The 23292-nt window shown below is 43.1% G+C and overlaps 1 protein-coding gene across 2 annotated transcripts in view; it reads left to right on the plus strand.

Moving 5' to 3' along the window:
• Positions 1–5006: 5006 nt before the first annotated feature.
• Positions 5007–23292, plus strand: part of BDNF (brain derived neurotrophic factor) — a 28415-nt gene continuing 10129 nt past the window's right edge. Inside the window, exon 1 of one of the 2 annotated variants that reach the window (XM_090032817.1) lies at positions 5007–5441. In XM_090032817.1, the coding sequence (XP_089888943.1) occupies positions 5181–5441 (261 nt within the window). In that variant the 5' untranslated portion in view covers positions 5007–5180. The remainder of the gene's footprint in view (positions 5442–23292) is intronic. The other variant, XM_090032819.1, reaches the window with a different exon arrangement.

Raw genomic sequence — 23292 nt, forward strand, 5'->3', positions numbered from 1 at the left:
GCACCTCTGCTTTTGAGTAGACTTTGCATAGGAGAAATTCAGGTTTATGATGAAGCCTGGCACAAGGCCGTATGCACCAATGAAGCATCATGTTCAGGATGTCTGGAACACTGTTGAAGACCAGACGTACAGGAAGTCTTCACAGATTGACAGTAAAATAGGCTCATTGTGTGGCTGTAACTTCCAAGTTTACATGAATCCAACGGTGTTAATATGATCAACTCTTGGGGAAGGGCTGTGTCCATAAGTGAGAATCAGCCACAAACTAACTGGCTCCAGGGTTGGGGATATGTTTCTTCTTGGCCCAAAGTTGAGGGGTTGATTTTGACTCTTAAAAACCTACCACATTCATTTTACCTTCGTAAAACCTAATTACTTTGTATGACTGAAATGAATTTGGTCTCAGCCCGAGAAGGAACCGTCAGTTCACACTGATGTGAAGGTGAGGCAGGTGCTGTCTGTGCTGTGCTTTGTAGTCATGCAACAGTCAAGATGCAGTTATTCTATTACAAATGTGTTATGTCTGCAAACTCAAATTGTGTTTATAATTCACTGCAATTTTTAGCACCACTTGAGTTGGCAAAGTGGATTCCAAACCAAATTTTCATTCCTTAAATGTGAAAAAAATTAGCAAAGCTCAGTAACTAGGAGACACAAATAACTGTAATTAAACATAAAGTACTTGTAATGAAATTAGATATGACCTCACCCAATTAAAATTATTAATAGAAATGCATACTCGGATGTCAAAATCCAAGTACATTGACATCACTCTCATTTGTATAATCAGGATTAGTTTATATTTCCTGACAACAAGGAGAGATGGGAATCCAAATGGTTGCTCCTTGATCTTTTTTTCCTTTGAAAAACACTTTGAGATGATTCTATATTAATAAAGTTGACTGTGTAAAGGTAACAAGAAAAGTTTATTTGAGGAAAAAGACTCAGTAATATTGGATGTTAGTTGATATGGACTCTTAAATGATCATTCCTTTTCAATAGTGGAATTTTATTGCTTCTCTTGTAAAGGGGAATGTAAAGACTCCTCCAAACTACTGTAACATATCATTACATTTTTTCAGTGCTTGGTCCTGACACATCAATCATTTTAATGCATAACCCAGCAGAAACAGAAGCCAGAAGTGCATGCTTCTGCTTTTCTTTTTTACTAATTACTACATCATTAGTGCCTATGGGATAATTTAAATTTAATTCGGGAAGCAAGCACTGATCCTTTCCCCCTGCAAACAATCTACTGTTGCTGTAGGGATAAGTCAACATTACACTGATTGACAACCCTTATTTGTACTCTCTTTCCTTTGTTGGATTAAAAAAAAGAGAGAGTGAGCAGTTTGTTTCATGTGCATGAGAAACTATTTTAATTATCGGGGATAAAGGATTTGGAGTTTCAAGATAAACTTTTTATCGGTTGATTTGCCCTGCTAATGACTCCAAGAGGCATGGAGATCAAGAGACAGCAAATTTTCTGATTCAAATTAAAGTTTATCTGAAATGGAAAGAGTTTCCCATTCCCTTTCCAGACAGACTGCTTTTCTCTGTATCACACTGCTTGTAAAACCTCACTAGGGACAATACACACACCTGACAGTGTTAGTGTATGAGACATCATTTTTCAGCTGCTACTGAGGTGAGAAATGCAATAAGAGCAATCTTTATGGGTTCAAGTGGGAGCCGATGGAAAATATTAGGATGCTTGAGCCTTACAATAGGGATTTAATATGTTGTATTCCTTAAAATGGACACAACATCTGTGTATTCCTTACAGGTCACAGAACATCTTTGGAAAAAGATTAGGTAGGTTTGCCCATGAGACTGTATTTGCATCCTTTTGGGCTCACTCATGGGAAAAATGTCCATTGAAGTCAACATCTACAAGGCCTGGAAAATGAGGAGCTAAGATTGCATGGGTAAACGTTAAAATCAAGAGCCTGGTAGAACCTTATTTATAAAGACTACATTGTCACTGTCCCCACTAACCAAAAGTCTGCTAGTAACGATTCTTAAGAATCAATTATGTCACATAGGTATTGTCAGAGTAAGGTGGCTCTCTGACCCTGCCCTCTTCCCCCAGGCATGTCCTTATCTTTGGGCAGCTGAGAAGTCCTGAATGCTGTAAGAATCCTCATCTGTCCAGTTAAAGTATAGAGTGCCTTGCAAGAAAGTGCACTATGGGCAAGAATCTGGCCCATAGCATATACGGAGTTGTAACATAGTTCCTTACCAGAATTAAAAACAGGTCTTACTTACCTATGCAGAGGCAAAGCACGTGATGAGAACTCTTGTGTGCTATCTAACCAAACCCCACAAATGAGAACATTCATTAACAGTTTGTTTATTTAACAAGGTTTAACCTGCTTAGTGGTAATGAAGTCACCTTTTCCACAATTATTTTATAGTATCCATCCTACCCTCTTCTCCCAAAAGACAGTTAACAGATGATCCAGCATCCATGAACTAGGATATTTTTGTACTGTTTGTGTGGATGTGTATTTCACTAAGGGGAGGGGTCTCCCTCTAGAAATAAAACAGATGTATTACATTTTTTTAAATAGTATCTCATCCTACTGCCATTAAACTTGAATAGTAGTTCATTGAGATATTTGTAGATGTGTTGGTCTGATTGTGCAACATAAAAACATGTCATCCTGTTCACCCCATTATTAAAAAAACAACCCTGTGAACTGGATGGTTCCACAGAAGTGTTATCAAATTTGAAAAATACAGAGATGTTTTAACTCACCACTAATTTCGATAAGGACTGGTTTCATGGTTACTTGTGAAATCCCCTTGTCTCTAAATTCCACTCTTGGCTGACCAGTGCTGTAGCAACAAAGTTTAGCATCCAGGGCAAAGCCTGCAGCAGTAGCCTGCCCTCACCCTACACATAGATCTGGGGGGCAGATGCCCCCCAGCTATGTTTGCCCAGGAGTGCATACAGCAGCATACAGCCGCCCTTCCCCTTCCCTCCCTCTCCCCCCCAGTGAGCCACTCATGGCTGGGCAGCATCTGTTGGCCACCCATAACTGCCTGATGGCAGAAGCTTAAGGCTGTGGGGTGGGACAGGTTGCAACCGAGGATAGCATTTGGCCTGCAAAATTGTTATTACTGGTGCTCAGACTGAAGGAACTGAGCATGTTCGTAGATCCTAGACTGAGGTTGCAGGGATCACAGTTGCAAACTCATCTTTTTGCTTGTAAGATCACTCAGTTTGATCTAGGAATCCATTACTGAGACACAATACATGCCGAGCTCTTTCCAGAAGGCAGACACACTGTAGCAGGAACATATGTAACAGCTCTTCCCTCTCACTTGGAAGGGTGCAGTGAGATTAATACTGGTAGAATTTAGGGGAATCTTGGAAGTGCTACCAGGAATATCAGCTACACTAATCTCTTTTCAGCAACATTGGTTCCCTTAACATATTTTAAACCTTGTTTTATGCAGAAGGCCTTCCATACCCTCACATTTCTAAACCTTGAAATATTCACTGCTTTTGGCATCAGATGAATGTAGGTGTTTCTTAGCAAAGGCAACAATGAAGACATCAATGACATATCTACACTTCTTAAAGAAAAAGCCCACTGCACAGGCTAGAGACCTGAATTTGCTCCCACTGAAATCAATGGATCTTTTGCTACTGATTGCAATGAGATCAGGTTCAGGCCAGAGTTGGCTGGTCCTATCCTGTGAAACCTGCAGCCAAGGGGCCCCCTGCATCCAGCCGCTCACCGTCCCTTCCCCCCTCTCTTCCCAGCTGCTGTCATCACTGGCTTCTTCACGGCAGGGGCCCCCAAAACTATTTCTTGCAGGGGGCCTCAAAAAATTGTGGCCTGGTTCAGGCCTTAAAGTTTTTAAATGTACCTGCTACAACTGATTCATGAGATGGATGGTATTTTATTAGATCTGCAAGAGACAGAAAAAACAAAGCCCACCTTTTATTTTTAGGGGCTACTTGTAAAAGGCCATGCATGTGGGACCTCGGGTAAAAAATCCCCCAAACTGGCTCTGAAGGGTTGGTTTGGGGGGTAGATTTTGGAGGGGGGGGAGTTGTTTGTTTTCTTTCCCTTTGGGGGAAACAGGAGTAACTAAAGTGAGAGCATCATAACCATGTGTACGGCACTGAAACTAAAACCCTGTTAATAAAAGATGCATCATTCTAAATGCATGGGATTTTGATTCTTGTAATCCATGCAGTTGCGTGTCTATTAGAGGCAGGCGAGGGATCAGGTGACATGCACGTCAGGAGCGTGGAGCAGGCAGTCGTGTGGATTCCCACCCACACCCTCCATTCACGGCGCGGCGGGGCCGGGCGGGCTCCGCTCACCCCGCCGAGGAGCGCGCAGCCTCCCGGGCTCTGCCGAGATCAAATGGAGCTACTCAATCAGGGGATGCCATCATCCCCCTCCGCCCGGCAATTTCCACTATCAATAATTTAATCTACTCGCTGCAGAGCCAGGAGGGGAAAACCAGCAAGCGAGATTTGGGGGGGAAAACCCCAACCCCCCATACCCCTCCGAGCCAGTTATGGGGGCACTTTTCATTCGAAGTCCCGAACCCCAACCAGTTGGGGGGGGGAGTTCATCCCGCAGCGCCTTTATCTTTTATTTTAGCAAGTGGCTCCTAAAAATAAAAAGGGGTTTTGCTTTTCTGCCTCGATGTCGTAGAGAGGAAAAGTCTCGCCGACTACCTAGCTTGTGTGAAAGTGCCGGGGGGGGGGGGGGAACGTGATCCGCGGGCAGTCATGAATAAACAATGCTCCTGATTATCTTGATTGCATTCTTAATAGGCAAACTCCGGAGAGGTCAGGGCGGGAGCTCTATTTAAGCGGCGCTGGCTCGGTTGAGACGCGGGTGGGGGAAGCGATGGGCTCCAGCGGAGCGATGGTGTGCCTCCGTCCCCTCAGGAAGGGGCGAGGAGGCGGCGGGGGGGCTGCCGCGGGAGGAAGAGGAGGGGAAAAGGCGGCGCGGTTGCTCCCCCCTGGCGGCGTGTGTCTCTGCCCGGCCGGAGCAATAGGAGCCCGGGCGGGGAGATCTAAATAATTGCTGAGCCCGGAGCAGGCGAGGCTCGTGCGAGAGGCTCCTGCGCCCGCCGGGGGAGGAGGAGAGGGGAGGGAAGGGGGCTCTTGGCCGCTGCGCCCGCCCCCCCCTCATCAAGCTTTGATGAGACACTTGAGCCGCCTCCCGTGTTGCTGGGGCTGCAGGCGGCGGCTGGTGGGACCGGGCGGCGGGGAGAGAGGATGTGACTGCCCGGAGGGGACCCGGCCAGGCTTTGTGCGCACCGCAAGGTACGAGGGGTCCCGCCGGGCCGGGGCGCGGGGCCCTCCGGCGGCAGGTGCCGCTGCCCCGCCCGCATCGCCTGGGCTCAGCCTGCTCGGGCAGGCACCGAGGCCGAGCCCCCCCAGCGCGCTCCTTGTCTTTCAGGTAGACCCCCCGTTTGTGGAGCCCCCCGTGCCTGTGCTGGGCTGAGTTCTCCCAATCTCTCCTCCCGCGTCAAAACTCCGTGTTTTGGTGGGCGCTTTATTTCCTTGTGACCCTCCGGTGTCATTGGACTCCCGGTCTTTAAGTTTCCCTGGCTAGGCGCTCTCCGGGCCGCTGGGATTTGGCAGCGGGCAGCGCCGCCCTGCCTGGAGCCGGGGGGTGTTTGGGATGCTGGCGTGCGATGGAAAGAAACTCCTTGACCGCAGCTGGGAATAACGCACCCGCCCTCGCAGCAGAGGCACAAGTGAATGGGCAGATGCACTTGTTGAAACGTAGCCCTTGGCTGGGATGTGAAACGTGCTGATTCCCAGCACTGGTGTGCCCGTGCCGTCCCGGCTTTGTCCTTCCCGGCTGCTGCGTGTGGGCTGAAGGCAGGCTAGGACTTCCCTTCCGCTAGCTCGGCTGCCTGTCTTCTCTGGGCGTTCAGTGGAGAGCGCTCTGCCCAAAGGAAAAGTTTCTGGATGTGAGTGGAGGTCAATTGCCTCTGTGGGCTCCTGCTTGAAAACTGAGAAGTGAGGAGATGGGAATGCTCCCCCCGCCCTTACTTTAAATTCATACCTCATTGAAAACTTTCATCTTCCATCTGAAAAGGAATTGACATTAGATGGTAAACGTGCCTACATGGCCAAAAGCTGAATGAATGATTTAGAAGCCTTTTACTACCCATCTGCTTTTCTTTTAATTTTGTACTTGTATAAGCATAGAACAATGGGCAACAATTGTATGTTCCTTCTTTGTCCCTCCTCCTCCTCCTTCCAGAGATGCTATTAGTGTCTTGACTTTGAACATTAAAGTTTTTAAAAAATGTACATTTTTACTTCCAGTTTATTATAGGTTGCTGTTTTGAGGTTTTTACAGTCGTGAGATCAATGGTCATTACTTATTTATGCTTCTAGTAACGGAGTTTTAATGTATGCAAGAAATCTATCCTAGCTGCATATTCTCTTCAGCAAGTATTTATGTATCTTTAATTCATGGGTTGACAAAAATACATATTAATGAAACTCTCTGTAGCGTATCTGTACAAGCAAGGGACCAGACTGAGCCCCTTGCTGCACAGGTGAGCAGTTTCATCCCACTGTCTTGAGTAAATATTCATCAGCATAGATGAGGAGTTAGTATGCAAACAGGGCCAGACTACAATCACATACTCCAAATATAAAGTAATTTTGGCACCAGATTATGAACTGACCTTATTTTGACTAGTTCCTTTTAATTCTTGAATAGGATAGACATAAGCTCACTGAAATCCAATGAGTCTACTATGGAATAAAATGTTAGTTTATGCGAGAAGAGCATCAGAACTGGCCCTCTTAGTATTTTCATTATTATAGGACCCAAACATAGCCTAGCCTGAATGGATGTGCAAGGATTTGTTGGGGTGGGGCACAGTAGAAGACTTCTAATGCCCCTATTCTGTTATACCACACACTGGTTTGATATGCAAGAGGGGGGATACCAGTATACTAGGACACATGTAGAGAGAGCAGTTTTTAACTGTGCACATTGCTCTGGTGCAGGGTACCTCCCCCTTGAGATGTAGGGGGAAACAAGGCGGACTGTGACGTTCTTCTGATCTGTTACTAGAGCCCCAGAGTTGTGTGCTGTCCCTTAGGGCTTGGGGCAACACTACGACTTGGCTTAAGAAACAAACTACCATGAAAACAGCTGGTCACTCTTGCAGTTATTTTCTTAATGAAAACAGATATAAGAAGGCCTTTCTACAGTGTTCCCTAACACAAATCAATTCTCTGCTGTACTACTACCACTTAATGTTCCACTTCACTGAACCACAGCTGGGAAAAACCCATTTATAAATATTGTGCCTTCTGTTCAAACCACCAGCATTCCACTTCCTAGCTTTGCAGATGAGATCCCATCATTATAAAGTTAGAACTAAAAGCAGCCTGCAGCTTAACTCATTGTTGTATGAATTACAGCACTTTCTCACTATATAAATAATAGAATAACGAAGCAGCCAAGAAGTTGCACTGTTGGCTTAGTCCCTTGCACTTGAAAGACTTGCATCTCTTGAAAAGAAAACAGAAGTTAAGGTTTCTATACGGCGACTCTTCTTCTGTTCTTAAGTGAAGATCAGTGGGATTTTTATAGTGGCATAGCAGTGGGTACAGTTAAAGGCTTATGCATGCTTGTTGTCCCATTGGGTTAGTATAGTTTAAGCATACCAGTTCCTTTAGCCAGTTAAATGTAAGGAAGTTATGTGGCTAGCCACCTCCGGCTGCCTTTAATTCTCTGGCTCAAATAACCAGGTACCCATTTACAGCTGAACTGACTAGGGGGCTGGCCTTTGGCAGGAGTCCAGAGCAGGCTCAAACATATGTCTTTGGAGCCATAGTAAGGCACCTTAATTGCTCTGCTATTTTGTGCCTATAGTGAGAATGCATGGGGCTTTTAAAAATAAAATCTTTACATTTAAGAATTGGCTCTTTACATAAACAGATAAGGCAGAAATGTAGTTTTTAATCATGTACCATTTGCCTATATTGGAAGTAGCACTTGAGGCACAGTGGAATACTGGAGGTTCCAGTGTAAGCGGATATATCCCTTTTAATAAGGTAATTACTAACTTGTTTTGACTTGTTTTCAAATTATTGTTGTGAGTACTCCTTCCCCTAATTGCAAAATTGCTGCTTAATTGAAAGACTTTCAATCATTTCCTAGAGCAGTTCATAGGCTGACAAGCCCTGTGATGTCCAACAGTGAATGGCAGCTTGAGGAGAAGTGTTTTTTAAGCTCTAAAGTTGAGCTTTACATATATTTACTCAACCTCTTGCTGAAATGACAGATAATAGGGCAATAACTTAACATCTCTGATTCCAAAAAGGGAATCTGATTTGTGTGCAATATCCCACTTATTTATTAAAATAAGGAGGGCAAATAAAAGCAGTACAGATGTGCTTTTAAACGAGCTGCCTGGTGTGCAGCTGGTTCTAGGACTGGCAGCTGGTCCCCACTGTAACCACTGCCTGTCACGCTAACGTATCTTGTATCATAGTTTTCCTTGCACTCCCTCACCTGTCCACATCCATCTGTTATATCTTGTTTTATGCTTAGATTGTATTTTCTTTGGGGCAAGGACAGTTCTTATTCTGTGTCTGCTTGTACAAAGGCTACAACATTAGGAGTTCTAGTCATGGACCATTATTCCAGGCACTGTCAAAACATAAATAATGGACATTTAATAAATGTATTCAGTAGCTCTCATATTGCTTACATCGGCGTAATAGATGATGTGAAATTAAAACCTTATGGCAAATGGAGGCAAAGGGGAAAAAAAGTTCTGGGGCTAGAAACGGTTTAATAAGACAGATGTCATATTAAAATGCCATGCAAGCCATGTGCATATGAGTAACTTTACTCACATAAGTAAAGTCCTATGAGCAGCAATGTAAATATCCATATGCCAAAATCCATGTCTAAATGTGTTTGTAAGACCCTAGTCTTAAATGTTTGATTTTTCTCCAGAATAATGGAGTCAATCATCAGCTGCTGTTAAGTCAGCCTTGCTGCATTTACTTCAGTTGGGCTATATTTACACTTAATGAATGTCTCACTCTTAGGATCTAAAATATAAAGGATACCAGGTGTTTGGCAATCATAGCATATAAACCAAAGTTCAATTGGCTGGGCAAAAAAAAAAGGTTCATTTCAATAAATATTTTTTCTTTTATAAATCACTCAAGTCTGTCAAGTGAAATAGGAGGGGTTTGGAAACATTCTGTCTTGTATCACAAATTTTAAAACGCAAAGAATTTGCCAAAATGACACTGACTAGATGTGTTTGAAGTCCCTTATGTGACACTGATACTACCAGTAGCAGGGCATCCCAGCATAATCTAGGCATTGCTAATTGATACAGCTGTCTGAAGCAGAGTTCCACTGGACAGCTAGGAAAAGCAAAGGGAACTTCTCTTAACAGACTTCTGTGCTTCACCAGTGACAGCTGTCATAATGCAGCAGCAGTTGTGTATTTGCCTCATTAAGAATGTTGCATCTTTTGGGGAACCAGTTCTCTTTTAAACTAGTTAATTAAGACTTCGGCAGCCATAAGAAATGAATGCCATGCTTTCAATTCTGTACATTTGTTTCTATGTTGGGCCCTCTGACCTGCTTGAAACTTAACAGCTCTTTATTACAGTTACAATTAATTATAAATCATTGGAAAATATTAGCTTTAAAATTTGAGATTAGAGTAATTGGAAAAATACTCATGAAGGAATACTCATTGCAAAAGTTGAGATAAGCATCTGTTGATTTGAATATCTCAAATTATGAGCTGCTACTGCCACCTAGAGACGCATGCTACACATTTACAAGCTATGGCTAGCTCTTGCACGTGCAAACATTGCAGGTAAAAATAGTGAGGTGATCTAAGTCTTAGCTGCTCTTAATTGGGTTTAGTGGTACATGTGTTCCATGTTCTTATTTTCAAAATTCTCGGAGACTATGGTCATGCTTAGGACTTTTCTGATAAAGTAAATAACTATCTTTACCCACTCCTTTATGTTGATTAATTAGATAAACACGATAGATTGCTTTCAGTAAATCAGGTATTTGCTTAACTTCAGGTTATCACTAGGGAAATATTTGCAAGTCAAATAGGTCTAGTTTTGTTACAGGTGGCACTGAGAGTTGATCATGTGTACTAAGCTGCACCAAGTACATGGAATGAAAAATACCTTCAAGGATCTGATTTTTGTTTAAATGAAAATCCATTAGAAAGGAAATTGCTTTCATGGGACTTCTTTCAGAATTGTTTTTGATGTTCTGCCTCTGTGTGCAATCTTTTCTCCATTAAGTCAGTCGCACAACTTCCACTGATTATAATAGGCCCAGGATTTTGCCCTCTCTCTCTCTCTCTCTAAATTCACGACTGATCATTGATGAGTGCTGCTGCTGGTTGGTTAGATTGCCTCCTCTTCATTCTGTGTCCAAATCCCCCTTAACTTTTTCATGTTTCCTTCTGGCTGATGGAAATGATCAACTATGGTAGTTGTTTTCCACTTACAAGTGTGACAAATGCTATTCCTTATTCTAACCATCAGGAATTGCTCATAGTGGAGGTATCACAGAGGATGCCCATGGAGGAGTAGCTTTTTTATTTTATTTTATTTTTTTTGCACCCTCTGGCTTTTTTCTAGAACTCTCATACAATTATTTCTCCCTCAGTTCATTATGAAGCCTGCTTTGGAGACTTTTGGCTAGACTTCTGATGGGCAGTGGGCAGTCGCTGAAATAAGGGTTTTCAATGTTACCTAAGGGAGTTTGATATACAAACCCACTGGAAGTCAATGCAAGTTGATAACTGTTACACAACTATGAAAATTCCCCAGTGATTGGTCTGTAGATCCTATGTGTACATTGCATTGTGCATCTCTGATGGTCTTAATTATTTCTTGCAACCTTTAGCATTCACAAATACAACACACAAAATATATGATCTGCTGATGTCTACTCTCTATGACTTCCAGCATAAACTTCTGGAGTTTTTGTAATATAAAAGAGACATTTACAATGCAAGCTAGGAGTAAAATTGAAAAAAAGATTTACTTTCTCCTGAAAGTGTATTTCTCTTTCTCTGCTGAAAAAGGTTTACTCTCTGCTGTGATTCTCAAAAATCTGGGATTTTAATGTGGGTCTTGTATAACTCTAACTGAAATACATAAAGATATCTGGAAGCAGAAACTGGCCTATTCTGATATGGTTAGAGTAGACAGATGGCCTCACACTAATATGTGGTGTTGTGTAGTGATATATTTCTGGAGAAAATCACTTGTGGGGAAGGTTCTTTGGAAGGAATACTGTTAGGCATCCTTTCCTGAATATCAAAGTGCAAAAGATGTCAAAACATGTTGCTGCATCCTGCTTATTTAGATAGCACCTAAACACTTCCCACGACTCTACTCAATACACATAAAAGGCCAGCAACGATCTTATGTTGTTGGATTTCTTTGAACATGAACATCTGTGAAGAAATACAGTTGGCTAGAACAGGGAATGAAGGGTCATGATCTCTGGATTCTTTATATCTGTCAGCTGCTGTCTGAACCTGGGTACATCACTTAATCTACTTACAGTATAGTTTCTCCGTGTCTAAAATGGACCTGGCTGCAACAGAAGGACTTCAGCTTAAGATCCTGAGAAGAAAAGGAATGATTCATAGTTTCACTCAAGAATTATGAGTCAGTCACTCTCCCTTAAACATAATTGTCATCAAACATAACTGTCATCAAAATAAAGAAAGAGATGTCAACATGGATATTATTGGCAAGGGCTCCTTGTCCACCAACAGACCCTGTTCCTAGCCACTGTTAGATAAGTGAGTCTGCTGATTTTTATGCTCTCATGCTTGGATCTTCAGTTGAAGATCTCACAAGGAAACTCTATTCTTTATCAATTGAAGATCCAATCTAATGGTTGTATATGCCAAAAGACAAGTGTGTGTTTGAAAGACTTCTTTCTGAACACTGCTAAACTGAATCTGAGGGGAATGCAAAGCCAGTAACAAGCTTTAACCAGAACCAAATGCCAATGAACCTTACCTTGCCAATGAACCAATACTTGACCTAAACACTTCTGAGCTTCCTCATTTTGGGCTCCAAATACAAACTTGTCAACTTGTTAAAAAAATCCACAATTACTCTATCTCTGCAAAATCTTAGTCACTAACAGAAGATACCCCATGCAGACTGATCAAGAAAGAGATTGTTGTAATTTTTTTGTGGACTAGCAAAGAAAATTTTACACTTTATTTTTTTTTCTGCACCTGGAAAATAGCCGAGAACATGCACAGTGCTGTCAAAGGAAAGTTCAAAGAGGACAACTAACCAAGCATCTGTCAACATCAACTCAAAAGGATATGGATAAAACACTGTACAGTTGCATTATCCTTTCAGAAACATCTGAGTCCCATGAAGCTGAAACCCATGAAAAAAAATCTAGCTTTCTCTTGAAAGTAAATGATTAGCAGCTGCATTGTTGAAGAAACAGGGTTACCTGAGAACACAGGTGTTTTAAGTCCTTTTAAAGTTGTCCTTACAAAACTGCCACAACCTTTCCACAATTCACTTTTCTTTCCCTAGGATTATAGGGGTAATAGGAATATGAATGATAACTGTCTAAACCCCAAAGTTTATCTATAGCAGACCACAAGTGAGAGAGTAAGATCCACCAAGCTTTATTAAGTAGTAGTGCTTTGTAAAGAAGCTAGGTCTAAAGCTTCCACAAGCCCCCTATGATTGTGGTCAACTTAGGAGTGGCATCTGAATTCCTCAGCTGTACTGCGGAAAGTCTCAAGCACCTGATTCTGATTTAGCTTGGTTATGCACCAATTTTCTTTTCCCTTGTTTTTGTTCTTGAACAAAGCTCCAAACTTGTTTATGAGCACGGACATCTCCTCTTGTGACCTCATTGCTGCTTGCTAGTGGGCCAAAATCCATCAAATAAGAACTGGAAAGCATGACAAAGTAAAGCCAATACACAGCTTAAACAAAACTGCTTTGGAGTGAAGTTGGGCCAGATCTTCATAAGTGCAATTTCCAGTATTCAACTTTTAATACCTGTAAGCTGGCTTCAGTGCACTTTGCAGGTGCTCATCAGAGGTGATCTTCAGGAGTGCCCCCAAAAGTGACCTCCAGAAGGTTCTGTAGTACATCCCTGTGATACAACTCTTTAAACAGTACTATGGCCATGAAGTAACATCATGTGTCCATCTCAAATTCTTTTTTCTTTTGTACTGCTCTGATCATGGTTGAATACTGCTGTATCGGGAACGGACCTGACATCTGCACTACTGATAGGGACAGCTCCATTTTTCTCCATTTTAAACAAATTAAGGGTGGCCTATGGGTTCCTGGCAAACTGCCTGCGTAGTGCTTACAGGGCTTTTAAACATCTACTTTTGTAGCAGTAGCTCTGCATGCAAATGGTTATTTCCTGCTTTTCTTAATGATTTTGCTCTGGGTGAAAGCAGCTTGTGCATGAGACGGGAAGCTGTGATGCGTTTCAAATCAATACTCTGGATGAGCTGCTTTATTGTAGAGGAGTATGTTTCTACTTTAACACGGCATCTGAATTTGAACAGTTTTCTTTTCTTCTTTTCTTTTTCTTTCTCCTCTTTTCTTCTTTTTTCTATTATTCTGAAACCCACAATTAAAAGCATGAGGCTAAAAATTGAAGAGTGGAAAAAAAAGCCATATGGCCGTAGCAGGAGGTCTGACCACCCCACCTTAGGCTCGTGACAACATGCCCTACATTTAACCTGCAGTCAGGAACTAATTAACTACACAGATGGGAGTGAGCTAGCATATGTATTCAAAATAATACCCCTAAGGTTTTAATCAACAGCCCTGCCTTTTTCTGGGTTAGAAACTTAAGTGTTACTACAAAGAGCTTTGCAAAATGTATGAACAATATGTAGGGTTAAGGCAGTGCCCTGTAGTGCCTAGAGCAGGGGACTAGGAGTTGTGGTTCCTCTAGTCACTTCCTGATGCAGCACTAACTTGCTGTGTGATCTTGGGTAAGTTACTTAAATCTCTCTGTGCTTCAGTCTACCCATCAGGAAAATGGGACTCCTAATACAGTTCTTGCCTTGCATTAGTGTTATGGGATGTAATGGCAATAAAGCACTCTGAGCTCTCTGGTGATGAACATGTGGTAGAAGAATGAATGTATGGAAATTCGAGTCCTCTTGCAACTTGTTTTTAAGAGTAATACATACTTTTAAGCATTGCTGGATTAATTTTTCTCTGTCCAGATACAGAACTGTTTTTGATTTCTCATGGTGAAGTGATTCCTGGGTAATTTACATCCCATCCCTTTTGTTTTGAGGAGGATTTTTGTTTTGTTTTGTTGTTTTGGGGTCATTTTTTGTTTTGTTGTATTTTGAGAAGGGAAACAGTTATTTTCCTTAATTAGCCTTGCTTCCTGATTTGTCTTCAGCTAATTGAAAAGAAGCTCTCCTTCCCTGGAGGGAAGTTGAATCTGTTTGTGGGAAGGGGCTAGTTCTAAAGCTGCTTTACAGATATCTTGATTAATTGCTTAAATTGTGTGTGAGCAGTCTTGCAATGAGAACTGTACTTTGACAATAGAAGCATCTACTTCCATGTGTGCCTCTCAGAAGCGAAGCTTTTTTTTTTTTTTTTTTTAAATGCAGGGTTTCCAGGGAAGGTTAGAAGGTTAGAAAAGTAGGTCTGGAAGAGCCTCAGGAGGTCGCTTAGTCCGACTTGCTGCACGAGGCAGATTAGGGTAGGCTGTCTTCTACATGTGCTTTATAGGTAAGGTTGAGCTACATGTACATTTCTGTAAGTAGTGGTTTTAAACAAGCTAAGGGAATGAGGCTCATGTTTATGGATACAAACTGTCCCAACCAGCTACCATTGTTTTAGGGTTGCATGGAAAGGATAATCACTACCAAATACCCATGTGCCTGAAGTCTTGTGACATTCTCACCAGAATCTGTCTTCTACATAACAGAAGACTGATGCTCTGATGCAGTTAAACTTATAACTGTTCAGGTGTTGACCCTATTTAATTTCATTCCCACAAGATGCATCCCTGGGAATGCTGGGCCAGATCCTCCACTGGTTGTAAATCAATATGGCTACATTGATTGATTTTTGTTTGTTTGTTTGTTTGCTTGCTTCTCTATCTTTTATTTTAAATCAACTGATGATATAGTCCACTGTGCCTTTCTCGGATCTATGTCAGCAATGACGCTTTTAAAAATTCTGATAGAAATGATGTCTCAGAGTACAGCTATTAGTCACTAAATTTTATGACAGTATGAAATGAACCTGGGTCACTATTTGTAGGATTACCCAGCATGGAAAAGTGGAGAAGAAAATATTAATGAAACTATCAAATAGTTACTTGGGCAAGGGAGAACCTCCCCAACCCCACAAATTGTGAATTATATCCCTACAATGAACTAATATTTGGGCAAAGACAGGGGTCTGACAATGTATTTAGTAGGCTCTTACACTGTATTTTCTGTCAGGATATTGATATTGTTTTATATTACCCATTATATTCTCTCTTTCTCATATATTAAAAACCTTTTACTGTTGTAATTCTTGGGACTGCTGTATGATTCATGTAATCATACTAAAGCGTCAGGGAAAAAAAAGAGAGAGAGGGTGTTCCTTTCTCAAATGTCTGCATTGCAATTATGCTAATATATTAACATAATTTTCCAGCAGCTATAATACAGTAACATAATTTACTGGCAGCAGTATTCTCTCCAAAGCTTCAGAGCAGTACTCAGGATGAAAGTCATGTTGTAAATCCTGCATGGTGTAGTGACAGAGATGGGTTAGCTTTCTCACAAGTGTTTGTCTCAGCTTAACAAAAATTCTCCATCGTTCCATTGGCATGGATTGTAAGGCTTTACAAACTTGCTGAGCTGAGCTGCTAACTGATCTGATTGTTGCTGAAAAACTAATGTTGTCCTTTACATTCCACGGAACTTTGGATTTCTGCCTTTAACATACGTCCTGTAGTTACTCTGGAACCTGGCTTTGTTTTATACCCATGCCCATATATGGAAGGTATCCTCACATTCACGTGATGCTACTGGATGGGCTGATCATGTGCTGAAAGAAGTCCTTAGGTGGAGGCGGACAGCCAAAAGATGACTGACAACAGCACTGACAAATACAGGCACATTTTTTTTTCTTAGTACCTTGTCAGGGCTCTAATAACAGGCATTTCCAGTTTTTGGTTCACAATCATCACAGCACAGAGTTGATTTACTTCATTTTAAAGACTGACAATGGCTAAGAGCAAGGTGTTCCATCACCTACACCCATGCCACACACAGTCAAGAGCTCAGCAAAGGTAAGTATATTGTATGGAACAAATGTGCATTGCATCCTTCCTGCACTCTTCTTGTTTAAAAACCATACTGAAGACCATCAGCTCAAACCATGGGGTAAGTGTCCCAGCTGAAAATTATACTTCCTAACCATTCATTCTTTTAGACTAAGCATCTTCTTGCATGCATCACGTCCAAACTCAAGTGGCAGCTGTCCCAACGTGGCACTGTCAGTGGCCTGAAATTAATTACTGCTGGCAAGACAGCTTGTATATGGGGTATTTTTCTACAGGCTTTTCAATTGCTTGGAGGCACCCAAAGTGCCAAATAAAACTGATATGGCAACTTGGGAGCAGTATGACCATGGCTGCCACCCAGGCAGGCACAAATCGTGGTACTGAGCATTTAATGCGTGTGAATTTGCACTTAGTGCTCTACGTTCTATTCTTGAATACTTCAATGGGAATCTGTTTGGCAGAAGAAGCTAGGCTTGTGAGTTTGGAGAACAGTGTTCCTTATCAACTAGTAACATTGAAATGGAAAGCAGTCCAAAGATTCTGCTCACAAGTCTGAGGTTCTGTCCTTTTGTTCACTAACACACAGATTTAATTAACATTTCGAAAGCTCCAATGACCATGAAGGGAGTGGCTTCAGAGAATTATGATTTGTCTACCCTTACTATGAAACTGGCTAACATCTTGGCATAGAAGAGTCGTATTTCAAAGAGCAGAAATTTAAAAAAAAAAGTGATTAATCTGTTCCCTACAGGATACTGTCTTATCACAAAAGAGCTATCTAGTGTTACTACAGATTCAAGCTTTTGATGGTGGAATATCATGAATCTAAATTGTGTTAATGTTGCTGCATGGAGTTTCCTAAACCTAAGGTGTTAACTCTGTAATCAGGGTTTTTTAACGTTTGGATGGTGTCCCAAAGTTAGTTCTTTTTCTGTATAGTGCTTCTGGAATTGTGAGAGATATGTAGTATATTATTCCATCCATGAACTTATCCTCTGGTGTCTAAAATAAGTCTCTTGTTATCTACTACGTGAGAGGAGCTACCTCTGTATGGCTAGCTATTTTACTGCTCGACTACTTTTGGTCTGTGTATTGTAGACTGAATTAGTTGATGCCTGATTAAAGTAGTTCAGACTGTAAAAATCGTTTCAGTTGTAATCCTCTTGTTGGCATGCTCTTCTTCCTGAATAATTCCATTTGGGTTGAGTGTTGCATTCTCGGCTCCTTCATAACCTGAACACTTCTTGGAAAGCTCGTGTTGATCTTTTTTATTCTTTGTTACGTTATTTATCCTCTGTTATGCCCATAAGACCTAATCTATATTGATTCTTCATTGTGCCAGGTATTGTACAAAACTTGAAGAATTGTATGGTGAGCTAAGCCATTTTTAATGCCATCATACGAAAATATTCCCTTCCAATGGATATTCGCACAGAAATGCAAACATGAATTTCTTGCATGACTGGGCTTTTGAGGATGGCCTTATGTTTATTTACTTTCATATGCTGCTTCCTTCTGTGCTGCTTGTACCTCCAAGTTTGGGGAGAATGGACCTCTTGGACATTGGCATCGACTGGGTGCCACTGGATGCTTTTTTTTGCATTCCTGTCCCAAGCCCAGAAGAGGCAGTACGTTACTTCACCCTGGTCACCTAACATGGCTTGTGTGTCCTGAGCATCAACTAATTGTTTCGGTGGGTGCTTAAGCCCTGGAGCACCCATGAAGTTGGTGCCTATGCTCTTGGATCCACCCTACAGAGGTGCTTCTTGGGAGCTTCTCATTCCTTAGAGTTAAGAAAGCTGTAGGCATTGGTGGTCATTGGAAGACTGCTTTGGCTTTGTCTTGTTAGAACACCTGGCCCTTCCTTTACTGAATTTTTTGGGGCAGTGGTCTCCCCATCTGCAACCCATGCTTACGTTTCTCAACCCCCAGATATATAGGGACCAGGAACTCTCAGCAAACTAGCAAGCAGATATTTCAGTGTAAGGCCAGAAGGGTAATGTCATGATATAACTATTTAGTAGTTTTTTAAGGCTCAGTCTTTCACTTCCCTCTCTCCTGACTGTTGGGAAGGATGTGACAATTAACACCTCTTTCTTAGGAGAAAGAACTCTTATCAAACCCCTCTCTAGAAGCTTACAATAACCATGTATAGTACCCTAAACAGAGAACACTATTTAAGACCCAATTTAGGTATACCTGCTGTATATATTGTTGAACTGTGGCTGTGTTATGACAATGCAAGACAAAAGAACGTTTTAAAAGCCACAGTTCCTAACCCAATCTGAAATTTTCCTGTAACTTCTCTTCAGATAACATTTCAAAATGATTCTGGCTGTCAGGTTTTCTAAAATGGCTACCTAATTTTATTATCTGAGGGAATACCAGTATGGGAACAAAATAAAAATAGATTTTTTTCTTTGTGTCAAGCAACACACAAATTCATTAAGCTATGTCGTGTGTGGTTTTTTGTTTTGTTTTCAGTAATAAAAAATAATTATAGAGTTGGATGCATAAATAGCCCTCAGGGTAATGTAAATGCGTCAAACATCCAGTTATGCATGTGTTTAAAGGTTAATACTATTTGTTCTCAGTACATTTAGTTTTTGCAAATCATGTGCTGACATGCATCCCTCTTTGACATCTGTTCACACATGGAGCAGCAACCTATTCTTGTGCCATACAATAATACGTAGCAAACTGAACTTCTTGGAGGAAAAAGAAAAGGTCCTGAATATCTTCTTGCTTCTAATCTTATCTACCACTTCAATGCTTTCCTGATAAATTTAAAGAAAATTAAGGCCTAATTTATCCATTCGCTGATCAATTTACTACTTCATCCTCATTTTCATAAACATAGAAGCCTTTTGCTGAAATTGTTGGAACAATATTCTTATGCACGACTATTTACCAGGGGCCAAGTCCTATTTACTCTTCATGTACCTATGTAGTTTGTATATAACCACTGTTTTGGACACTTACACAATTTAAGAGTGCATTCCTCCTTGTAAAGAAATAGCCTGAGAGGGGAGGACAACCCTCCCACTTTTTAGTTCAGTAGCCTAGTGGGTAGGGCCTAAGGAACAGAAGTCCAGAGAGGAATTGAAACTGCTTCCCAACAAAATGCTCCCAAAGGCAGTTGCCCAGGGGAACCTAGGTGCTTCCTAAATCTCTCCACAGCCCTCCTGGTCCACCACACCTTGAATATCCATGGAATAAAATGGATAAACAGCACCGGGAAAACTTTTACACCATTGGAAGAAGGGATGATGTTTAGAACCTACCCCTTACCCCATTCCAGGGTAGCATCCATCCATACACAGATAGAGACTGGGGAATGACTGCAGTACCGCAGAGAATAACCTAGGAGTTCCAGCAGACCATAAACTGACTATGAGCCAATAGCGTCCTCTGTTGCAAAAAAAGCCATTATGTTAGGTTGTATTAATGAGTGTCACTTGCAAATCAAGGGAAGTGATTCTTCTGCAGTATTCGGCATTTTGATGAGGAGTACTGTGTCCAGTTTTGGGGCCTACACTTCAAGAATCACATAGACAGTCCACAAAAATCCAGCAGACAGCAACAACAAGAATAGGGAAGCCTAATTACGAAAAAAGGCTCAAAGAGCCAGCCTGTAGTTTGGAGAAGAGAAAACTGAGGGGGGATTTGAAAACAATCTTCAAATACCTGCAGGGCAATGGAAACTCGCTTTTTCCTGTGGCCATAAGGGACAGGACTTGGAGCAATAGACTCAAGCTGCAGCAGAGGAAATTTAGGTTGGACATTAGGAGGAATTTTTCAGACTGGGAGGGTGGCCAAGTATTGGATAGGCTACCTAGAGAAGTTGTGGGATTTCCAGCTCCAGAAATTTTCAAGAGCAGGTTGGATAGATATTTGATTTGGATAGTTTAGTCCTGCATGATCCTGCCTTAAGAAAGGACAGCCCCCTGCTAGATCCCAACCATTCCTGCACCACTCCAGCTAGGGCAGCAGGGAGCAGCTGTATGGTAAGGTCTCTTCCAGCCCTACTTTCATATACTCCTGTGATCTTACTGAGCTGCATACCATCTGAATTGTAGTGTTTCTCCTGGCCCCACATATCTCCCTTTCTTGGCTGATCAGTGGGCCAACTTCAGAAGGGCTAGTGCTCTGGACCACTGGCTATCAACCTTTCTTGTACCAGGACCCATTTGCAAACATAAATGGCCAGTCCTGACCTACTGCCCCTGACTCTTGACCCACTACCCCAAGGCCCCACCCTCTCAGTGTGCAGAGTGGGAGCAGTGGTGATATGTAGAGGGGGCATGGGGGTGCATGCGCACGCCCTGAGCGCTGGTGTGCCCCCTGACAACCCACGCTCCCTGCTTAGGTGACAGCCCGGGGGGCAGGCAGGAGTGCCGGTGGCTCCCCTGTGAGCACTGTCCGGGGTGGGGTGGGAGCGCTGGATGAAGCATCATGGCCACTTCCTGGTCAGTGAGATTGGTTGCAGGGGGACCCCTCCCCACCCCCGGTCGCTAACTGTTTGCTGGGGAGGGGAGCACACGCCTGCCTTGATTAAGGTGGCACCAGTTGTCCATAGGTAGGAGGGGTGGGGGGGGGAGGGCAAGCAGCCTAGAAGGGAAAGGCCATGGTTTCCCACACTCTTCTCATTTCAAGGAGAATCCAGTTTTAAAGTTTGTTGATCCTTTTTTAAAGTTTGTTTGCAACCCTTTCATATATTCATGCAACCTACTTTTGGGTCATGACCCACAGGTTGAGAAATGCTGCAAGTCTGGACAATATCTGGCATGTGACCTAGTGTTCAGAACACTTTGCTGTGAAATGAGATGCAGGTTCAAGCTCGCTGTGAATGAGAGGAGCAGAGAACCTGGCTCTCTTGCTCACGAGGTCACAAAGCTAATCAGTGAGAGGGTGCCCTTCTAATTGAAATTTCAGGACTTGCCTGTGTATGAGAGTAACTGGGCAATTTTATCTTCCCGTGGGCAACTGCCCAGCCACAGCATAACCATACTACATATGCTCAGTAGCATAGGCAGATTGAGGAGTCTGAAAAGTGGGGTGCAGAAGCAGCAGCCAGTGTTATAGTAGTGGCTGCACCCCACTATGCTCTCAGCTTTACCCCTCCTCCACCAGGGCAGGAAGACCTTGCTGCAGAAGCAGCAGCTGAGGACTTGAAGTCCCTGTATCAGATAAAAATCTCCCCCCACCTCCACCCTCGCCCTACTCTCAGGATTTCTTATCTTCCTCTTTCTCAGTGGCACCTCCGCTTCACTCCTATCCCTCCCTTCCCCTTTTCACCCCCAGTTTATGCCTCCAGGCCCAGAAGGGGGAGACTCACCTACCACCACTGCTGCTGTCCCAGACACTCCTGTACCACTGCAGCAGGGAGCAGCTATGCGAGAAACCAAGGACAGCAGTAATAGACAGCTGATTTCCACACCCCCACACTCCCTGCACCAGCTTCTAGGCTGAGAAGAACCTCTTGGGGGGAACAAGCAGGAAGAGGGTCTTTCCCCGCCCCCCCCATAGCTACTGCTGTCCCTAGCCAAGCCTGGCTGTCTACACAACTGCTCTCTGCAGCCCTGGCTGGAGCAAGGCAGGAGTGCCTCTGGGGCTCTGCCTGCCCTTGGGTCAGTCAAGGACACTGGCAGCAGTGGGTGGGTCTCCCTTTCCTGCACCCAAAGGGTGAGAGGAGGGGAGGATGGGAGGGGAGGGGAAGGAAGGTGCTACTGAGGGTGGAGGGGAAGAGAGGGTGTGATTCAGGGAGGAAATGGGAGGGATTAAAAGTCTCCAAATACTGTTTGGGGGGACTTAAGGTCCCCCTGCTTTGGGCACTTAAACCCCCCAGCTGCTGCTCCTGTGGCACTTGGGATTCTGCAGGGGATCCAGGGCTTCAGGGAACAGGAGCCTCTGAGTTACCCTGTGGAAGCAGGAGGGTGCAGCCATGCCACCACACCCCCTTTGGATCCACCCCTGAGCAGCAGGCCTAGTGCAAGCAGTGCTGAATCTCTAATTATGCATAAGGGCCTACATATGCAGCTCTGTGCCAAACACTTAGGCACAGAAGATGAAATGGGATTTGGCCCTCAGTCTCTGCTGCAAACAAGATATGTTCATCTTTTTAGACTTCTGTTTAAATGTATAATTATCTTATTTTATACTTCAGTGAAGTCTCATTAAATGCAAAGCCTCATTTGTTTGAGGGAGTTCTGCAGATATGTAGTTAACTTCAGGATAATTTGTATGGCCTGCATTTGCCAGGTCATCTTGCCATTGATGGCTGCTATTGCTTCTGTTATGTGGCTAGTGCAAATCTAGTCAGGTTTTTCTGTGATCTGATGCACAGTATATGACACTCGCTCCCCTGTTGCTTCTACCTTACTATTATATGCTAGATGATGGAGGCTGTTTCTAGAGTCAAGTCAATGGAACCCTAATTCAGGAGACCTGGGTTCAGCTCCTAGTTCTGTCAGAGGCATTGTGTATAATGTTGGGGCCTGATCTGCAAAGTGGGCATTAGGATGTATTTTATCCAAGAACTCATAGGCAATACATAGGGGTGGCACAGGGAGGCACGTGCCCCCCCCCCCCGAGATAAGCCACCCTCAGCTTTTGTGGGCAGTCGCTGGCCCCTCCACCCTCACTGCCGACACGGCTGCTGGTGGGTGCAGCTGGTCCCCGCTCACCACCTGCCACTGGCCCCCTGCTGTCGACACCACTAGTGGCGGCTGCAGGCAGTCCCCAGTTGCGGGAGGCACCAGTCATTCATGCAAGAACTGTTTCATGTTAAAAGACTTTGGAGCAGGGATCTGAACCAGAACTCCCCTCTCCCAGATGAATCACTGAACCAGTTGTGTCCCCTCTAGCCCAGTGAACCTCGAATTCTTTATGCCACAGATGTGACAGGAGGCCTGGGAGGTAGTCTTAGACAGCCAATAGCCAG

This window comes from Crocodylus siamensis, chromosome 2 (genome assembly GCF_052110815.1).
Source record: "Crocodylus siamensis isolate JL-2025a chromosome 2, ASM5211081v1, whole genome shotgun sequence".
Classification (NCBI taxonomy): domain Eukaryota; kingdom Metazoa; phylum Chordata; order Crocodylia; family Crocodylidae; genus Crocodylus; species Crocodylus siamensis.